Source organism: Sinocyclocheilus anshuiensis, unplaced genomic scaffold (assembly GCF_001515605.1).
Source record: "Sinocyclocheilus anshuiensis isolate Anshui unplaced genomic scaffold, SAMN03320099.WGS_v1.1 scaffold242, whole genome shotgun sequence".
NCBI classification, from domain to species: domain Eukaryota; kingdom Metazoa; phylum Chordata; class Actinopteri; order Cypriniformes; family Cyprinidae; genus Sinocyclocheilus; species Sinocyclocheilus anshuiensis.
This window is the reverse complement of record NW_015546053.1, coordinates 916,871-936,537: the sequence shown is the minus strand read 5'-3', so window position 1 is coordinate 936,537 and position 19,667 is coordinate 916,871. Positions and strand designations below refer to the sequence as shown.

The following is a 19,667-nucleotide window of genomic DNA, read 5'->3' as shown; positions in this document are numbered from 1 at the left end:
ATGTCACCAGAAATCATCATATCTTAATAATCAATAGCTTTGTTGCTGCGTGTTTGAACGCCTTTTGAGCTATTGGTTAATACCAGTCGACTTACCGGACAAAACAACTTCCACCAGGTCCCCCTCCTGGATGTCCGACACAGCCTTGACCAGCTGCAGGATGTTACTGCTGCTGGTGTCATGCTTGAAGAGGAGGATCTTGTCATAGATCCCATAAAAGCCACATTCAGGAAACTGGACGAAACAAAGAGAGAAAGAAACATTGATTAGCCTCATTTATAACCCATCTATACATATCCACAACACTCTACTAATGTAATATTTCTCTTTTCCTGTTGTTAACAACCTTCACCACATTACAGCAGCTCATAACAACCACAACATCCTTCATAGATTTCTGGCTCATGGACAAACATGGAGAATCCAAATTTGAGATGAGCCACTAAGATCGACGGCCATCATGTTAACGAAGCACCATCTGCAAGGGTCCCTGATGGTGGCACTTTTGCAGGTGTACCCGCCAGGGATCTCCTCTCTTATTTGTGCAAGTGTTGCACGTCAAGGTTGGGGCGGGGGTGTTCTTTGCTTCTGCCAGCTGCATTTTGAAGATTTCCTGTTGTTGCCGAGAAGAGCTTTTAATTTTCGTAGCTCTGCTGCCGTAAGACTTCTGAGCGGTTTTTAGAGGTTTTATAAATTTCATTTATAGGAAGGATTTATAAAAAGTTCAAAAACAACACGTAATCATAACGTAGGTTTCATTACCAGAAACGTCTCTTGTGTCCAAAACAACCATTTACTGAAATGATGCGGGGGAAATGGTTAGTTACGATTTTTTTGTGACTTTTTAATGTCAGATTAATGCATACGACAGCCCACATTTACGTCAACAATGCCTATTCAGTATTCATGAACTTGGGTCGCTCAGTCAGTCAAGGTGAAGAAATAAGGAGGCAGTAGGATAGTTACTATTATTTCAAAACATGAGAAGTAGTAGATCTTATTCCAGTAAGTATATAACCAACAATAACAAATATAGGAAAGTTTTGCTGAAGTTATGTGGTCATTAAACATTTTACTGATCAATTTTGTCCAGTAATGAAGATTCTGTCATCATTTACTTACACTCTTGTTGTTCCAAACCTGTGACTGACTTTCTTCTGAGGAACACAAAAGAAGTTAGTTTGACAAATTATTTTTTAGTCGATACAATGAAAATCAAAGGGGTCCAATGTTGTTTGGACCCCAATGACATTCATTTTATCTTCTTATGTTCCACAGAAGAAAGAAAAGCTTACATATTTGAAATTACATTGATAACAGTAAATGATAACAGCATTTTCATTTTTGGGTCAACTGTATTTTTAACTAGGTTTCAAAATTTGTTTTGTTACAATGTGTTCTGGCTTTGCAAAGAGGCTGATATTGAATAAAGGTTTTCTACACTGCAAAAAATCTATATATGTTTTCTTGTTTAGTATTTTTGTCTTGTTTTTTTTTTGTCTTCTAGTACAAGTATCTGAACATTCTTAAATCAAGATAATTTTACTTGAAAAGCAAAATTACATAAGACTTTATGTTTCCTGAAATATATATCAAAATTGTGTTCTTTTTTGCTCAAAACAGGACAATTATCTGCCAATGGGGCAAGAAAAAAAATATTGTTTTCCCTTTAAATTTAGATGATTTTTCTTACCCCACTGGCAGATGTTTTTTTGTTTTTTTTTCTTGTTTTAAGCAAAAACTATCAACATTTTAATAAATATTTCAGGAAACAAGACTTAATATCTTAAGTCATTTTGTTTCTCAAGTAAATGTATCTTGATTCAAGAATGTTTAGATATTTGTAATGGAAAACAAGACAAAAATACTAAGAGAAACAATGCTGCAGTGTACAAACTTGACTGAATCCAACAGAAAACCCATAGCCCATGTGTTAAACTTTGCATCTCATTTTACATACAAAGACAAAGTTTACTTTGAGACTTTATAGGTACATTAGCAAAAAAACAGCCTGTTTTATCCTAAGGCTCATGTAATATTGCATTATCACTATTTTTAATGCAATAAAACCTTGACAAACATTAGCATTAGCCCTCAAAAGAAATAAAATGATCAAAACTCTATGCCGTGATCCATTTAAGGCCTGGTGCATTTTTAAAACCAAATGGCGATGTTACAAACCAACAAACATAATTTACATCCAACGCCTTTTAATCACCAGGCATGTACAGTAGCGCAGCAGAAGACGCAGTGGAGCAGCTCTTTGATGAAGATCTTGCAGGGGGATTCCGACGCCGTGTCGCGCAGAACCCATTTGTGCTAATTAGCATGAGAGCTGGGGTGGTGGATTTGCTTGGTTGCTTTTCATTTTGAGCTGACAGCTGTGACCGTGCTGTGATATAAGCCTGAGAGCCAGTCGGGTGTGATACCTGAGCACTTCTGCATTACAGCCGTCATCTGCCAATCATTGTAGAGAACGAAATCCCACTTGGCACTGAACAACTACCTGGCATGAGAAGATTAGCTACCTGAACAAGCCAACTTGGAGCAAGTTTGAAATGAGAAAGCTGGGCACAATGAATAGCATGACAAAGGTGCAGTGTTACATATAATGGATGACAGAACAACAAGGATGAATAAAGATATAGCCGCCCCATACTGCAGGTCAAAGGAGTGTGGGACGTAGGCATGATAATGTCAGTCAAATGCATAGGGGCTTATCAGTGAAGCAGATCCCCTGAATACTTTATAATGTGCCATTCAACGCATGTCATACAACTCGGTGAGCTGGAAGCCATCACAACCAGCATACCGAACCTGACTCTTGCCCCTCGTCTTGTGTTAGTGTTTGTGTGCGAGCAGCGCTGGAGAAAGTCAGTTGGGATTTTCCACTACGGAACATGGAATCATTGCTGATATCAGTGCACAAATAGCACTCTGAAAAAAGGCATTCATGTGTAAAGAATCCTGTAAATAAGTAAAACCAGGTTCAAGGTTCAACCAGAACAGTACATTGGTCTCGCATCCAAGTCATGGTGGAGTTTGGTGGGATTTTCTGAAGAACAAACTGATATGATGTAATTTCGCACAAAATAAACTTCAAAGCAAAGTTCATTTAGAGCAGGGGTGTCAAATTCAGTTCCTGGAGGGCCACTGTGTAGCTACAACCCTAATTAAACACACCTGAACCTAAGTAATCAAGGTCTTTAGACTTACTAGAAACTTCCAGGCAAGTGTGTTGGACCTGGTTGGAGTTAAACTCTGCAGGACAGTGGCCCTCCTGCACCAGAGTTTGAGAGAAGGGATCTCCAACCCTGCTCCTGGAGAGCTACCATCCTCTAGACTTCAGTTCCAACACTGCTCCAACACACCTGCCTGTAATTATCAAGTACCTGTGAACACCTTGTTTATCTGGTTCAAGTAATTTGACTCGGGTTGGAGCTGAAATCTGCAGGATGGCAGCTCTCCAGAAGCAGGGGCGGAGACCCCGTTTTTAGAGTTTGTTCCTGGAGTTCAAACAGCTTGATAAAGTGGACTTTACAGAAAAGTTCACTGTGGCTAGTAAACACCTCCAAACTACCACTGGTCCATGGTGATTACGTACAGGTAATAGGTAATATGTACGCGTATTTGCATCACTTTGACCGTTCTCTGTAGATCCCATCTACTCACGCGCCACGATTGGTCAATTATGTACAATGCCTGCAATTTATTGGTCAAGCTACTTTTTGATCACTACCTTCAGCAAGTATGATAAAGCCAAAACCTGGATATTTTCGGCAATATAGAAATCCTGGCCAGGACGTGTTCGGGAATAAAAGAACGAATGGGTGTGACGTAATTTCAAACAAACTCATGCCAAGAACAAAGTTTGCTTGCCGTTCATTTTGGTAGTTTGAAACAGCTTGAAAACTTTCTGGAAAACTTTGCTTCGGCTGGTAAACACCTTTTAACCTTTGGGCCATGGTGGTTACATTATAGGTACATAATAGGTACATAATAGGCTTGGCTTTGTAGCTCCCACATACTTGATGTGAAAATCTTCTCATGGTTCATTCTGGTTCTTCGATGTCAGATGCAAGTAAATATGTGGACGCACTGGAAAGCTGCTTTACAGTAGAAATTGAAGTTGTAATTCTAATTGAAAGTGACTTTTTCATGTTTAATATTCTAAAGCTGCTTGTTTTAAGGAAGTATGAAGTGCTATATAAATAAAGGTGATGCGACTTGACCAGAGCGCCAAATTGAGTATATGGGAGCTTTAATGAAGGATCATGCTGATGTTGTGATTCAAGCATGGAAAACCATTTATAGTGCAACAGCGAGGAGTGTGAGAAGACAAAACCCAGACACGACATCAGAGAGACAACAGGAAGAGACAAACTGAGACAAAAAGAAAGAGAAAGAATATAGAGAATTACTACACTCCATACCCAAAACAACACCTTTCCACCCAGTTCCTGTTTTTCCCACCGCCTAAGGATTCCCATGTGTTCCTTTCAGAGCACATGTGGCTAACCTCCACCTCATCCAAAGGAAGAGACAGACCCTGGTCCATGGCCTTCCGCTCAAAATACTCCCTCCCTCTCCCTGAAGCTTCCACAAGAAAGTCAACAACCCTCCATCTTGTCTATTTCCAGAGGCTTGAGCTGCTGCCAAAGATTATAGTCCACACCCGGCCTGCTACCACAACTTCTAACCAACCTCTAAGCATGCTTGACAGCAGCAGGCGGCCTCAGGCGAAAACAGCCACACAGTGGCTTGAGACGCTTGCTAAACTGGGCAAAGTCTGTTCAGAATCTGTCTGCCATTAATGGAGCTGCTTCAGTGGCTTATGAGTCAAACGGCTATTTCGCTTCTGTTATATAACTATAGTATAAAACTGTTTATTTATTGCACAGTCTCAGATTGTTCAATGACCGCCTTATGCTTATTTTATACAAACTCTGATCTGATTGGATGAAAGTAAGGGGCTGCACCAATAAGCACTTTTGACAAAGAACTAATTACTGTATTTATACATTTGCAAGGTTAATGGAGTTAAATACAAAAATGTACAAAAGCTGTCACTGGTGCAGTACGCGTTCAAAAGGTACATATTTGTACCTTATTTACCCCTAAGGTTACATATTAGTACCTAAATTATGCATATTTGTACCTTTTGAAAAGGTAGATTATAAAGTCTACACATGTCAGTTTACATCACATGGAATGTATACACATCACTGGTAGTTGGGAGCACTGGAATGGAAAATAAATTTTAGTTATGTTGTCGACAAAATATTGAGTACCCTGGAATTGATAAATAAAAAGAGCAGCCACAGGACGATTGCATTTAAGCTTAACATTTAAATGAAAAGGCACCAAAATGACAGCAAAAAATCAAATGTCCTGACAAATAATCGTACAAATGGAAAACAGCATGTTAAATGAATTGAAGAGGTTAGCCCATGTCATATAAACAAATCACGCTCATTTGAAAACCATGTCTGAGGGGCAACATTTCTGCAAACTGATATTTCTATATCAAACAACATTTTCAAAGTCACATGTACATGAAGTATGTACTTTGCTGGTCTAAAACAAGACACTCAAATATGAGTCATACAATAGCCTGCATACTAAAACTAGCTACAACAAGCACTTGCTACTTACTACTTTGTACAAACCCAGCGCTCATTTTATTTGTCAATTAAACTGATAGCAAAATGTTTTTCCAGACATTTTACATTAAATGAACCGTAGACCAAACTGTCGGCCACCAAATCACTCGGCTACATATGTATCCTCAATTGTTCCTATGCATGTTTGCACAGTGGCACAAACAATAGACGCTGGTGCAATCATATCTGCCATTCCCCGGGCTTTGCTTGGAGACAGCGCAGTGTTTCTAAGGGTGCTTTGTGTTGACTAGGATCGTGTTTCTCGCATGGTCTCAGGCGGCTGCGCCCATTATGACTCTGATGAATTATGGAAACCATTGCCCCCTTCTCTTATCTTCTCTTCTCTTCTCTTCTCTTCTCTTCTCTTCTCTTCTCTTCTCTTCTCTTCTCTTCTCTTCTCTTCTCTTCTCTTCTCTTCTCTTCTCTTCTCTTCTCTTCTCTTCTCTTCTCTTCTCTTCTCTTCTCTTCTCTTCTCTTCTCTTCTCTTCTCTTCTCTTCTCTTCTCTTCTCTTCTCTTCTCTTCTCTTCTCTTCTCTTCTCTTCTCTTCTCTTCTCTTCTCTTCAACACAGTGGCAGTCTACACAAACACTTTCCATAACATCCGTCAGGACTTTAACCCCGTCTTGTCTCATCAGACATAAGTACGCTGACATAAAAAAAAACCACATGCTATAAATAGCCATTGCCCTGCTTTACATGTAATATTGGAAATCTCTGGACTGACTGAAAGCAATAAAGGTGAGTGACATTTATTTGCACTTCCAAGTGTGACATGTATTTTTATTTTCCCTCCTCGTGTTACCTATCAAGTGCCAATAAAGGGTGATCCCCAGTGCACGGCAGGGATTTGGACTGCTCTGGCAACAGCTTCTTCTAATAAAAATGTAGTATCAAATAAACTGCACAGCTGATCTCCCAATACAACATATTTAAAGCACATATTGAAGCTTGTGGTAATTCTTATATGGTTTTTGTCTTAAAACATTGGGAAATAAATAAATAAATATACATTTTATGTATATAATTTATATATGCATTTTTTTTTTTTTTTTTCAATGTTTCGCATCTAGTCTCTGTTGAAAAAAATATACATGTTGGAACACTTACATTAAAGTTCCAGTCTTTTGACACTAATAGCCATTATTATTAATCTATCTGTCTATCAATATGGACACACACTCACATATACAAATAGCACATTCATTTACGGACCCCTTTAAACCACTTTGTGGCTTCATTCTGTGATATGATCATGGTCACATGACCACGGCCATGGTTTGAGAATGTGAACAGTTTGGCCACAGCAGTTTTAGAATGGAATGGTTGCAACACCATGACCCAATTCAGTCTGTGATTATTCCCACACGTCAAGGCCTCGTTCTTACCAAACAAACTCCTTAATAATGGAACAAGAAGTCATTGTTTCCTTAAATTGCCCTTTGTGTGCTTTCCAAACAACAACTAACTGTAATGAAATGCCCATTGCTCCAATTCAGATCTCTAAGACCTGCTTTATAGTGTTTAGAGACAGTGTGAAACCAGAGAGAGCCTCTGGAGTGCCATGGCAACATAGGAATAGACTATTTTGGCATTTTATGCTTTTGTGTTAAGAATGATTCACATTAGCCTTTGCAGAGATTCAGATTTTTTCTTTTCTATTTTTATTCAAGCTGGTTTTATTCTAGAACCCATCTCAAATTTATATTGTAGCCTACACTTCAAAATATATTAAGTGCAAGAGAAGCTTTATTAGCCCTTTATTTATTAACCCTATATATCCTGACATATGAAATAGTAGAATTTATATATACAAACTTTTGCCGTTTGGGATCAATAAGATTTTTAATGAAATTTCTTATGCTCATCATCAAGACTGCATCTATTTGATCAAAAATTTAGAAAAAAAACTCTAATTTTGTGAAATATTACTGCAATTTAAAATAAGTTATCTATTTTTATATACATATATATATATATATATATATATATATATATATATATATACCAAACATATATTTAAAATTAATCTTTTTTTAATATCATATTTGAAACATCGGTCTTTTATGGTTCATGTAGTATGATATAGGATAATATTAAGCACATAACTGAGCAAAAACATGCAATTTGGTGTATTTGCTAATATTTATATGGCCACAAATAGAATGGATGAAATTTTACTAGTAAGTCAGTGAGATCATTTTAACAATAAAAAAATTTATAATCAAGTAAACCTAAGTTGCTTCAGTTCAGATTTTTTTTTTATGTAGAAATATTACTAATAATATAAAAAGTTATTCTTGCATTTACTTTATTAAAATCAGTAAACATTGAACAGCAAAATAAACTGTCCATGAGGTCGTGACCCCAATGTTGAGGCCCTCTACATTACAGCAGGTGAAAGAAAAGCTGTGGCTGTGTAAAAAAAAAACTACATGGTTGCCAAACTGAGAGAAAACTGTGTGATAGCATTAGAATCTGACTCCAAAATAGCAACAGAGAAGAGCGAAACATGAACTAATAGATGCAAGTTCCACTTTTCATCATCACCACCATTTCCTTTCATATATCTATAGAGTTTACGATGCACACAGACAGTTTATGTGGCTTTTCATGCCCAGCACTGCTGCTTTATTTGAAAATGAGTTCACACAGCCCTTAAAAGAGCACTGAAGTCAAATGTGAAACCTGCGTCTTTTTGTGTATCAAGCTCTCTGAGGCATTACAGTCAATAAAGCAAGATGTTCTCCTTTGATGGTGCGGTTTGAATTTATCTAAAGGACGTAGATAACTGTACTTTGAACATGCAGCTTCAAATGCCACAAGCAGATTAAATGGAAGTTATTAAATCTGTTACGAGATGTTCAAACAAACTTATTTCCAATACTATCTTTCAGTCTATCAATGAGCAAAAACAAAGGCCTGAGCTCTTTACAAACACAAGGCCTCAATATGCTATTACACAGACGTCATTGATCAGTTGTAACATAGCCTCAACCACTGAATCATGCCAGAAGCTGTGAGTGCTTATATGACCTACTCAGATGGCAATATAATTGCTAAAGATACTATTTGCACAGTAATTATTACTACAGTCGAGCAATATAAAGCAAATAAACAAGCAAGGTAGATGACATCACAATTACTGACCCAGATTTTGTGATATTCTGAAATGTATCAGCTTGTCTTCACTGACAGAGAATTGTAAAAAAAAAAAAATCTGCCTGAGTGCACCTGAGTTTCACAATGAGTATGGCATCCGTTATTATGATATGTCACACATTCTAGTCGGAAACATAACACAGACATAGCTTAAATGAGAATCATACTGTGAACAGTAAAAAAAAAATTAATCTGCATTAAAAAAAAATCCCATTACTTAATAATTGTGTTGCATTAAACAAATCCTGAAAGTTAGCTGTTCTGTACATCGCACCTTTAAAATGATTGAATTATAGCATGTAAAATTAAAATAACATGCAAAATCTTTCATTATAATTGACTAAACTTGTCGTCCACTTACTTATCTTTATATTTGTATTCTATATAAATACATAATGTATATAGGCTATCTGATATTATCTATTTTATATAGCAGTGTTTCCAGTTTCAGAAATTAGAGCATCATCAAGCTTATGACTTTGCTCTGTCATTTATGTGCTCAGAACTCGTAATTACAACATTTCCAACTCTACTTGAAAGGCACAAAAAATTCTATAAAAACTGACCTTTTGTCAATCTCTCGCCCCCTTGGTAAATGAGGTTTGAGACATAAGTTTAATGCACAGAAATTTGGAAAACGAAAAAATACCTCTTTGTGTACAGGTCCCCTGTGTCACTCTAATAAGTGACCTGTTAAAAATATTTAGTTTAATTTACATTTAAAGTAAATTTTAAAAGTATTGAATTGCAATATCATTACATATTTGTAATTAAATATACATTTAAATAAATTACATACACGTTTCAATAGAAATTACATTTAAGTATATTTTAGTTGATCGTAAATGCTTGTCAGTACACAACTAAGACAATAAAAGTAATTATGAAATTACAAATAATGTTGAACTTAAATTTTACTTAAGTCGATTAAAAAAATATAATATAATATAATTAGTGCTGTAAAACAATTAATCGCAATTAATCACATCCAAAATAAAAGTTTTTGTTTACATAATATATGTATGTGTACTACGTATATTTATAGTAAGTAAATAATAAATATACACAGTATACACACATATATTATGTAAACAAAACCGTTTATTTTGGATGTGATTAATTGTTTGACAGCACATATAATATAATAATGTAATAACAATATAATATAATATAATAATATAGCAATTAACATGCAATTAAGAGTCCAAATACAATACAATACACACACACACACACACACACACACACACACACACACACATATATTATATAATTATAATACATATAATTCATCATTCATTCATTCATATATATATATATATATATATACAGTGGGTACGGAAAGTTCAGTTTTTCTTTTTTAATAAATCTGCAAAAATGTCAACAATTCTGTGTTTTTCTGTCAATATGGGGTGCTGTGTGTACATTAATGAGGAAAAAAAATTAACTTAAATGATTTTAACAAATGGCTGCAATATAACAAAGAGTGAAAAATTGAAGGGGGTCTGAATACTTTCCGTACCCACTGTATATATGGTTTATGAGGACACTTCCTGTGTCCCTGCAAAAAAAAAGAAAAGGCTTAAAAAAACATACAAAACAGTGTTTTATGAAATTCAAAAATTGACAGCAGTTTTCTGTAAGGGGTAGGTTTAGGTGTAGGGCGATAGAAAATACAGTTTGTACAGTATAAAAACCATTACGCATATGGAGAGTCCCCGTAAACCACAAATACAAGTATGTGTGTGTGTGTGGGGGTGTGTGTGATATAAAGGTATTTCCGCAATCAGTACAGTTTATAAACTTACCATTTCACAACGATAACCCTTTCAAAACCAGTTCTCTCATAAGCATTTGTTTCATTGTGACGTTATGAAGTTAAATGAATGACAGAAACTGGACTGTGGCTTAATGTTTGTAGGAATTGGAGGTCATGCATGCAAATGTTTTAACAATGTTGCAAACATCACTCAGAAGAGACATAGTAAAAAGGCGCCTCTTTCAAATAACAATACAAATAACGTAATACAAGGTAATAATGTTTGCGACAACACCCTTGGCTGCAACTTCTTAAGCCTTCCACCGTCAACACCTTTGAAACAGTCTTCTGTTACCAGCTAAAACAGCTCAAATAAAAACTTCCCAGGGATTTTGGCAGATATTGACGTTAAATTAAATGGTGCCATGGCAACTGCGGCGTAAAGACGTCAACGTGCTACACTCATTAGCGTCCGACAACTGCTTGGCTGAGCGCGGGAATTTCACCGGCCATTGTTTTTGTGCGTGATGGAACAAACGCTTTCAGCTAGTTGGGATATTTTAGGTCGTGTGATGTCATAGGACCTGCTGAGAAACATATCAGAAAGGCCAAGTTTTTTTTGCGCAGAGGCACGGTCTAACAACCTGAGTGACAAGAGTGAATGAGAATTCCCCATCGCAAGAGATGACGCAATAAACGGGTGATTTCAGCAGCTGATTCACAACAACAAACTCAACGCCGAGGTCAGTTGTAGCACAATAGGATAAAAGATTCTATTCTACTGAGCTTGGCTCTTTTAGGCTAACTCTTTTCTTCTATTCCTCCACCCTGTTCCACTTGTGCAACAGATAGTCCCCTATAGCATAGGCTAAAACACAACAAACTAAAGGAGATCTTTACTATGCAAATCTGAACCACTAGCAAGGCAGTGCCTTGTGAAAAGGAAGTGTTGCTTAACTGTATTGAATGTGCACTTATAGTGTACTTCAAAACTTAAAAGTGGAATTAAAACAAACAAACAATGATATAATATTAATCCAATTAAACGGCCGCATAGAGTATGCTTTCAGGATTTAAGTAGCCTGCACTTTTAAAAACTGCACTTTGTAATAATATGAAATTAAAACTTTTACTTTAAAATGCATTTCAAATTATAAATGTAACTGTAGTGTTATACAATACTATATCAAGTTAATATAATTTAAATGTACCAAATTGCACCTTCATCATTACAAATGTGTAATTACAAATATTTAAATACATTGCAAATTTCAATGAAAAAGACCATATTTTAGTTTACCATAATGCTTGTCAGTACATTCGCCAGTACGCTTTTACCATATTTCAAAGACCATATAAGTAATTATGAAATCATATTACCTAAGTGACCCAAAAAGAGGTTGTTACCTGTAGCAGAAGAACCGCTTCTCAATATTATTAACTCGGAGAACTGGCCCCCCGACTGAGCCTGGTTTCTCGCAAGGTTTTTTCTCCATTCTGTCACCGATGGAGTTTTGGTTCCTTGCCGCTGTCGCCTCTGGCTTGCTTAGTTGGGGACACTTCATTTCCAGCGATACCGTTGACTTGATTGCAAAGATACTATTTAAACTGAGCTGGATGTTGACATCACTGAATTCAATGATGAACTGTCTTTAACTGAAAAATTAGTGTTTACTATTGTCATTTTGCATTATTGACACACTATTTTCCTAATTAATGCTGTTCAGTTGCTTTGACACAATCTGTATTGTTAAAAGCGCTATATAAATAAAGGTGACTTGACTTGACTTGACCCAAAAACACTTTAACGATTTAATTAAAATTAACATTTTAATATAAATTATACTATAATACATAATACATTTTCATGTAATTGCAAGTAACATGCACAGCAATATTACATTTATTTTGCACTTAAGTATATTCTTTTAAAATATATTATATACATAAGTACTCTTTTTATACAAAGTGTGCTTCTTTTCTTTTTTTTACAAGGTGAGATACAAGTACATCGTCTCATAAGGAAGCAAAAGCAAATAAAGACACTATAAATCAAGGTTCTGTGGCTTTTAGTTCAGCTATAAGCCTATTTAGCATTATTAGCAATTAATTAGCTATATGATAACTAAAAAAATAAAAAACAGGACAAAACAAACTTCTAGGAGATATATGCAAAACATATGACTAAAGCCCCGTTCACACCAAGAACGATAACTATAAAGATAACGATATTAGCGTCCACACCAGCGAACGATATCGTCTGTTTATTCTAAGCGCCTCTGCCGCTTTAAATTCTCGAGCTCGTTACAGCAGGATGGATTCTGATTAGCTGTCAATTTTTTATCATTCATCAGTTGGAGAAAAATCGTTTTGAAAGTGATTCCAACGATATCGTTTCTCTTTGTCTTTATCGTTATAGTTGTGGTGTGGACTTTGCTATTCTTTTTGAGAACGATTTTTAGAACTATATCTTTATCGTTATCTTTATAGTTATCGTCCTTGGTGTGAACGGGCCTTTACACATGTAAAAAGTAGGTTTCTTGTCTGATAGAATATAAAATAATTATTTCAGATCTCTTTAAACGGCAAAGGACTAGCAATAGCATGTAGCAAATGATGTTTTTGATGAGCTGTAAGCTAAAGGCTATTAGCTACTCAAAATAAAAAGATCCCTTCAATAAGTGCCACCCCAACTTATTTTAACAGGAAATATGACTAGACAGGAAATAAAACTGTTCGTCAAACCGTTTCATAGAATCTTCATTCTTATAAACTCAAGTGAAGAGAAAAGGGCAAAGCTAAAGCTACAACAGGCCAACGGATCAGTACGTGTGATGTTTAAGTAGAATATCAGGGTTAAGAGCCTGACTTCCTGTTTGTGTTCTCACAAGTTCAAGAGGGCAAGGAGGGAACATCTGTGGAGGTACTAAGTCAACTATTTTCTTTGTTTAATGTTCTTGCGTCAGCCCCATGCAAACGTGTTGTATATGTGGTGCAAGACGACTTTCCCTTTAGTAATGAGCAGACAACACAGGTATAATAACAAAGGTGAACATCTGTGTCATGGAAAAGGGTGTAAAAGCCAAATTTACATTCCACACATGGCTAGAGCCCTTATGTAGAGCATGAAAGCCTGCAGGACTGGTGCAAATACCAATGCTACTTTCATACTATCGGCGCTGTCACGTTTCTGCTGTAGCATTCCAAATTCATTGATATAGTATTAAATAAGTAACTTCTTAAATTTGAATGTGTATTAACATGTTTTTAACAATTAATACAAAATAATTAAAATAAAAAATCACTCACATGAACTAAACACAACTAAAAGAAACCAGACTGTTTATGTAGACCAAGCTGAACTCTATATTCCAGGTTAAATTAAACTAAAACAATAGCATCTGTGGCATGCTGTCAATCACCACAGATATTATTTTGACTCGTCTCGATTAATAAAAACCAATAAAAACTGTGTTGACACATAAAGCATTTACTATGGATATCTAATTGTATTAGACATCTGGAAAACTGTTGAAATACACAATTATTATATAGTTTATACATGCTACATTTAGTGTGATAGAGTTGCTTACAAACCCAGTCCACAGAGTTATGTCAAAAATGATCTCAAGGCTATTTAAACCAGTAAACCCGGTACTTTGTGTGAAATGTGTGATAGGATTTCAAGAAGAGTTTTAATGATCTCTGCAGCACTTTTCCATGGAACAAATTCCAGTTACAGGAAATTATGCTGCGGATGCATAACCAGAAGTCCTCTAGATAAGCAAAATGACAATTCAGATAAAATATACGACATTTTGCATGGAATAATTAATAAAAGCTCCTTAACAAAAATACACAAGGCACATTTTTTGCTTTTAAACCCTTCTATGCTAAATATATACATACACACACACGCACACACATATACGTATATACATATATATACAGTGGTGTGAAATATATATACATACACGTATATATATATATATATATATATATATAAAGATTTTTCAAAGTTGTAAATAAAACAGATTATTGGAGTTTGTTTTACCATAAAATACTTTTTCTACTATTTATCTAATATTTTCCTATACTTCAAAATTTCAAATTTAATTCAATGAGTTACTTGCTCTTTCTTTATAAATATTTGTGAAATTTACTATCAATTTTTGAGTGAAAACTGAAATCTATATAATTTTTCCTCCGTGTGTATACAATCGGCTGATAAACTCTTTCAGTTTTGTTTTTGCAACTGAGGGATGAGTCAAAATTATTTTCTGTCATGAGCAACAGCATAACAAATATTGTCAGCAGAGGTTGAATATTAAGTAGAGTCACCAATTTTGTTGTATTTAACATCGACAAAGTGAATTTGAGGCAAGACATCTTTTCAAATGCACAGCAACAAACAAAAAAACAAAACGACAACAGCGCCTGAAAGTGGGACCGGAGCTGACCACCTTCTGAACTCAACATGTTGGTTTAGATGCAAAAATCACACACACTGCAGACACACACACACACACACACACACACACACACACACACACACACACACACACAGTGATTTCATTAAGCCCACAAACTTCTGTGCGCTGCCTGGGGCTGAGGCAAGGGCTCGGAAAACAAAGCAGCCTTTTTTTTTATTCAAGCGAACAGTAACATGAGAGGCATGGCTGGCAAGCAAAGGGGAGAAGAGGGCGGAGGGGACTCAGCCAGGGGACTAAATGGAGTTTGTGCTCCACTGTGCTGAAATAGGCTTTTATGGCCCAGGCGTCAGGATGATGAAGCAGGTAAGCCAATAGGAATGTCACATTGATCCCCAGAGCCCCCAACAATTCAGGACCTTATTACTTTGTACAGAAAAATAGAAATGAATGGAAATGGAAGTAGGGATGAGAATTTAATAGTTGTACAATTTCAGTTATTAGATGATTCTATGAATGATTATTTTGAGGGAGCTGATTCATAGACTGATTCCAGAGCCTTTGTGATCGGGTCATTAAAAAGAATTGGCTCCTATTAGTGTTTCAATAAATTAATAAGGTTATTTTAGTACTTTTGAAGGAGTTTGTGGCTGATTCAATAAAAATAATCAGTTGACATGATATCAAATCTGAAAGACTCTTATTGTGCTGATACAATGGTACAGTGATAGTATCAGATGCTAATACTATGGTACTTTAATAGCCCATGCATGTGAAAAAGAAGTGTGCTTCATTTTATTGAATGTGCATGTCAAATCTTAAAAGCATTGTGTAGTTTAAAGTATTACGTATAGTAAAAAGTATATTTTTATGCTTTAATACCCTTATTTCATGCTTTGACTAACACACTGAAGTACAAGTACTTGACTATTGTAACTGTAGTGTTATTCAATTATATTTAGATTAAATACTGTATATTTATACAGCCTAATATAAATGAACTAGACTGCAAATTCATCATTTCTATTGACCAAATAGAAATAACACTAAACTATATTTATGTTTTATGTTTTCCATAAATACCTAGTTAGTACATTGAGCAGTACATTTTAACCGTATTTCAAAGACAATAGAAGTAAATATGAAATGTCATATAAAGATGTACTTAAAGAGATAGTTCACCCAAAAATGAAAATTCTGTCATTAATTACTCACCACATCACCAAACCCGTAAGACCTTCATTCATCTTCAAAACAGAAATTAAGATATTTGTAATGAAATCCGAGAGCTTTCTGACCCTGCATAGACAGCAATGCAACTGACACTTTCAAGGCCCAGAAATGTAGTAAGGACATCATTAAAATAATCCATGTAACATTTCAACCGTAATTTTATGAAGACTGACACCAAAGAAAATAAATTGTTTAATAAAGTCGTTACTCTTGTTTTCTTTGCGCACAAAAAGTATACTCGTAGCTTCATAAAATTACGGTAGTAAAAACGTGGTAGTTGCATTGCTGTCTAAGCAGGTTCAGAAAACTCTCGGATTTCATAAAAAATATCTTAATTTGTGTTCCGAAGATGAACGAAGTTCATATGGGTTTGAAACAACATGAGGGTGAGTAATTAATGACAGAATTTTCATTTTTGGGTGAACTAACCCTTTAAGTACTTCTGAGTCAGAAAAGCAATTTAGGTAGTTGCATGTAATATAAATTAAACTATGGTACATCTGATGTTAATATGCAATTAAGTGTCCGTAAAAGTTATATTCAGGTTTCACTTAAGTATATTATTTTCGTAATCTTTTCTTGAAAGTGTGTTAAAATATACTCCTCTTAAAAGTGTACTACTTTTTCACAAGGGATATGCTATGGTACTGAATGAGCACCATAATATGCCTCGTTGCTTGCCAATAAAACATGCTAATACTACAGTTGTTAAAGACAATAACAGGGCGCTCAGCATTTGAAAACACACATAAATACTCGTCTGCCAATGTGACTGGAACCAGACTTCTCTCCTCACTCTGAGATCATGTGTTTACCCACTGTGGTAACCCACCCATTTAACTTTCTGCAGCAAACCCGGCTTGGAAACACACAACACAAAACCTCCGTTCTTACTCCTAGCACATGCACACACATTGCTCCACCTTCTCCAAATTCGCATGCACACTCCACCCACGCCTAACATTCACACCGTCCTACATTACAGTCAATCCAAGCACATGCGAGTCTGACACCTCGTTCCACTCGTTTCTGCTCTTTTCATGGCGGAGTTAAGCTGCTTTGATTTGTATTACCATACAAAATCTCCATTCTTCCAAAGAAACCAATTACAAACCATGGTTGGTCTGAAAATAATATAATCCTAATGGGATTAATTGCATACCGATTTACTCACAGCATGGCATTAAACAACACGTTTCAAAACCAAAAAGTGTGCCAGCTGTGGAATTAAGGCCTTGAAAACAGTGTTTGTGTGTCTATGTGCTAAACTCAGTGAACATCCCACCAGCTAAATGTAGTTATATAGAATTAATGGATATTCTAAATTAAAAACAGGGCCTAAATATGTTGTTTATTAACACTACAGTTTTCAAGAATATCTATCATTGCACCTAGTACAGCCTAGTAGTAAAGCCACAACACCCTAATATGACTATTTTTGCACAGGCAAGCATCGTTCTAGTAAAAATCCATTTGTTACTACTTCATAATAAATGAATGTTTGCACAGTTTTATTGCACTAACAATCAATGCTAACGATGGTATTTTGGTGGAAACTGTGGTGCTGTGGGTAAGCCAAACTGCCCCGGATAACATAAGCCATCTGTGATCTCATAATTGGGCGACCAACATGCTGAAAGAGTAATCTGGGCACACCTCAACATAAAAAAAAAGCTTGCTTTAGTTCCTATCTTGTTTGTTTTCTCTTTTTGAACTGACCAAGGAAAGCTAATATGAATTAAACTATTGCCATTATTTGACACACACAAAAATCACTGTGGCTGTGCCTTGGTGCAATATGCTAATATTATGGTACTTTGACATACATCAATTGTAGTCAATGACTGCCATATTCATCATACACAATGGTATTTGCATAGTACACTCGAAATATGGAAGTACCTTTTTTTGGTGTGGCTTAAAAGAATAGGCTGTTTTGTCAAAGTTTGCATTATGCACCATAAGCATATTCCATAGCCTAAACTTAGAGAAATATAAATCACAGCACAAATAAGGGACAAGGATATTGGATTTCATAAAAGCCTATATGATGGAGAAAACTCCAAAAGAAGTGTAAATGTGTATGCCAGAAATCCTGTCTGAGTAAAGCAATCTGCCGCTGGCGCTGTACTGTACCACTGATTAACCCATTATATTTGACACCTTGAAATGTGTTTTTGTTAGGTGCTGAATTGAAGTGTCACAGGCAAGAAAAATCTATTTCACATCAAATAATATTGTAATTGGGGAAACAGTCTGTTCACATCAAACACAACATTCACTGTACATCAAATCAAAGAAGAACTTGAGCAGATTTCTTCTTATCTAAGGACCAGCGACTCTTATCTAAATCTTCAACATTAAAATTAAATGCAAAACAGCTCTAAGCTCAGCTAAGAAAACAACCCTAACAAAATACAACGTCAAAGATTGCGTCTCTTGTCTTTTCTCTTTTCACTTTTGTCATTCGTTTCCTGTTGAGCAAATGAGTGTTTTGAATAGTCAAATGGTGGCCAGCACAGAGCGGTAAATTTGCCAGGAAATACGGTCCTTCCATGCAAAGACTCTCCGTAGCCATGCAAATGAGCCAGAGTGAGATGACTATAACATGTGGGAGTTGCACGGTGCAGAATTACCTGCGACTCCCCTGATATCAGACACTGTGTGCTTTACAGTGGCCACATTTGTAAGAAACAAACAAGTAGTGATTTTACGCTAGCTGCTGACACTTCCTCAGGAGTGTCCTTAAAAGTCTTCTTTCCTCAGGAATGGGGATTCACAGTCTGATATCCGACCTCCTTAACCTTTTGATCTAGAATGGAACTACCGCATGGTGGAATTGAGATGTCCATAACCTTGTTTCAACGCTGGTTACAGTCCACTGCATGAGCGTTTTGGTACACAGGTCAAAAATATGTTTTTGTACTGTTTAGCTTTTTTCTGTTGAGTATAAACTGACCCACATGCTTGCTGCAAACTGGGATTTTAATTACATACTATATTAAGGAGGACCTGCCCATTTGTTCTTCCCCAAACCACTGAAAACATAACCACAAATCTGCCCTCTTTCTACTATTATCACCCCAGGCCTAGAATACAAGGCCAGAGGTGGGTGACCAGGAGATTGATGGAGTGCTCCTCCTCCTGGGATCCAGATAAAACCACACACATTCCTCTCTAGGGGACAACATGTGACTTAACCCTCAACCATTTGTTTCATTTTAAGTCTATATACAGTATCACTAGACACCTATTTTGCTGCCAACCACATTTCGAACCTCCTTCTAAGACCTCGTGCAGACATCTGTCTGTAGGCAAAAAAGTCTTAAACTCTTTAAAGGTGTGTTGCATGGAGATGTGCAGAGATGGAAGTAACAGCATTGTCTGTGAACCTGCAGTGAGAAAAACTCCAGGAGGAAGCCA

The 19,667-nt window shown here is 36.0% G+C and overlaps 1 protein-coding gene across 1 annotated transcript in view; it reads right to left on the bottom strand.

Moving 5' to 3' along the window:
- Nucleotides 1-19,667, bottom strand: part of LOC107699228 (serine/threonine-protein kinase D2-like) — a 41,799-nt gene that overhangs the window by 19,757 nt on the left and 2,375 nt on the right. The window contains exon 2 of the mRNA XM_016500428.1: nt 96-234. Within this exon, the coding sequence (XP_016355914.1) occupies nt 96-234 (139 nt within the window). The remainder of the gene's footprint in view (nt 1-95; nt 235-19,667) is intronic.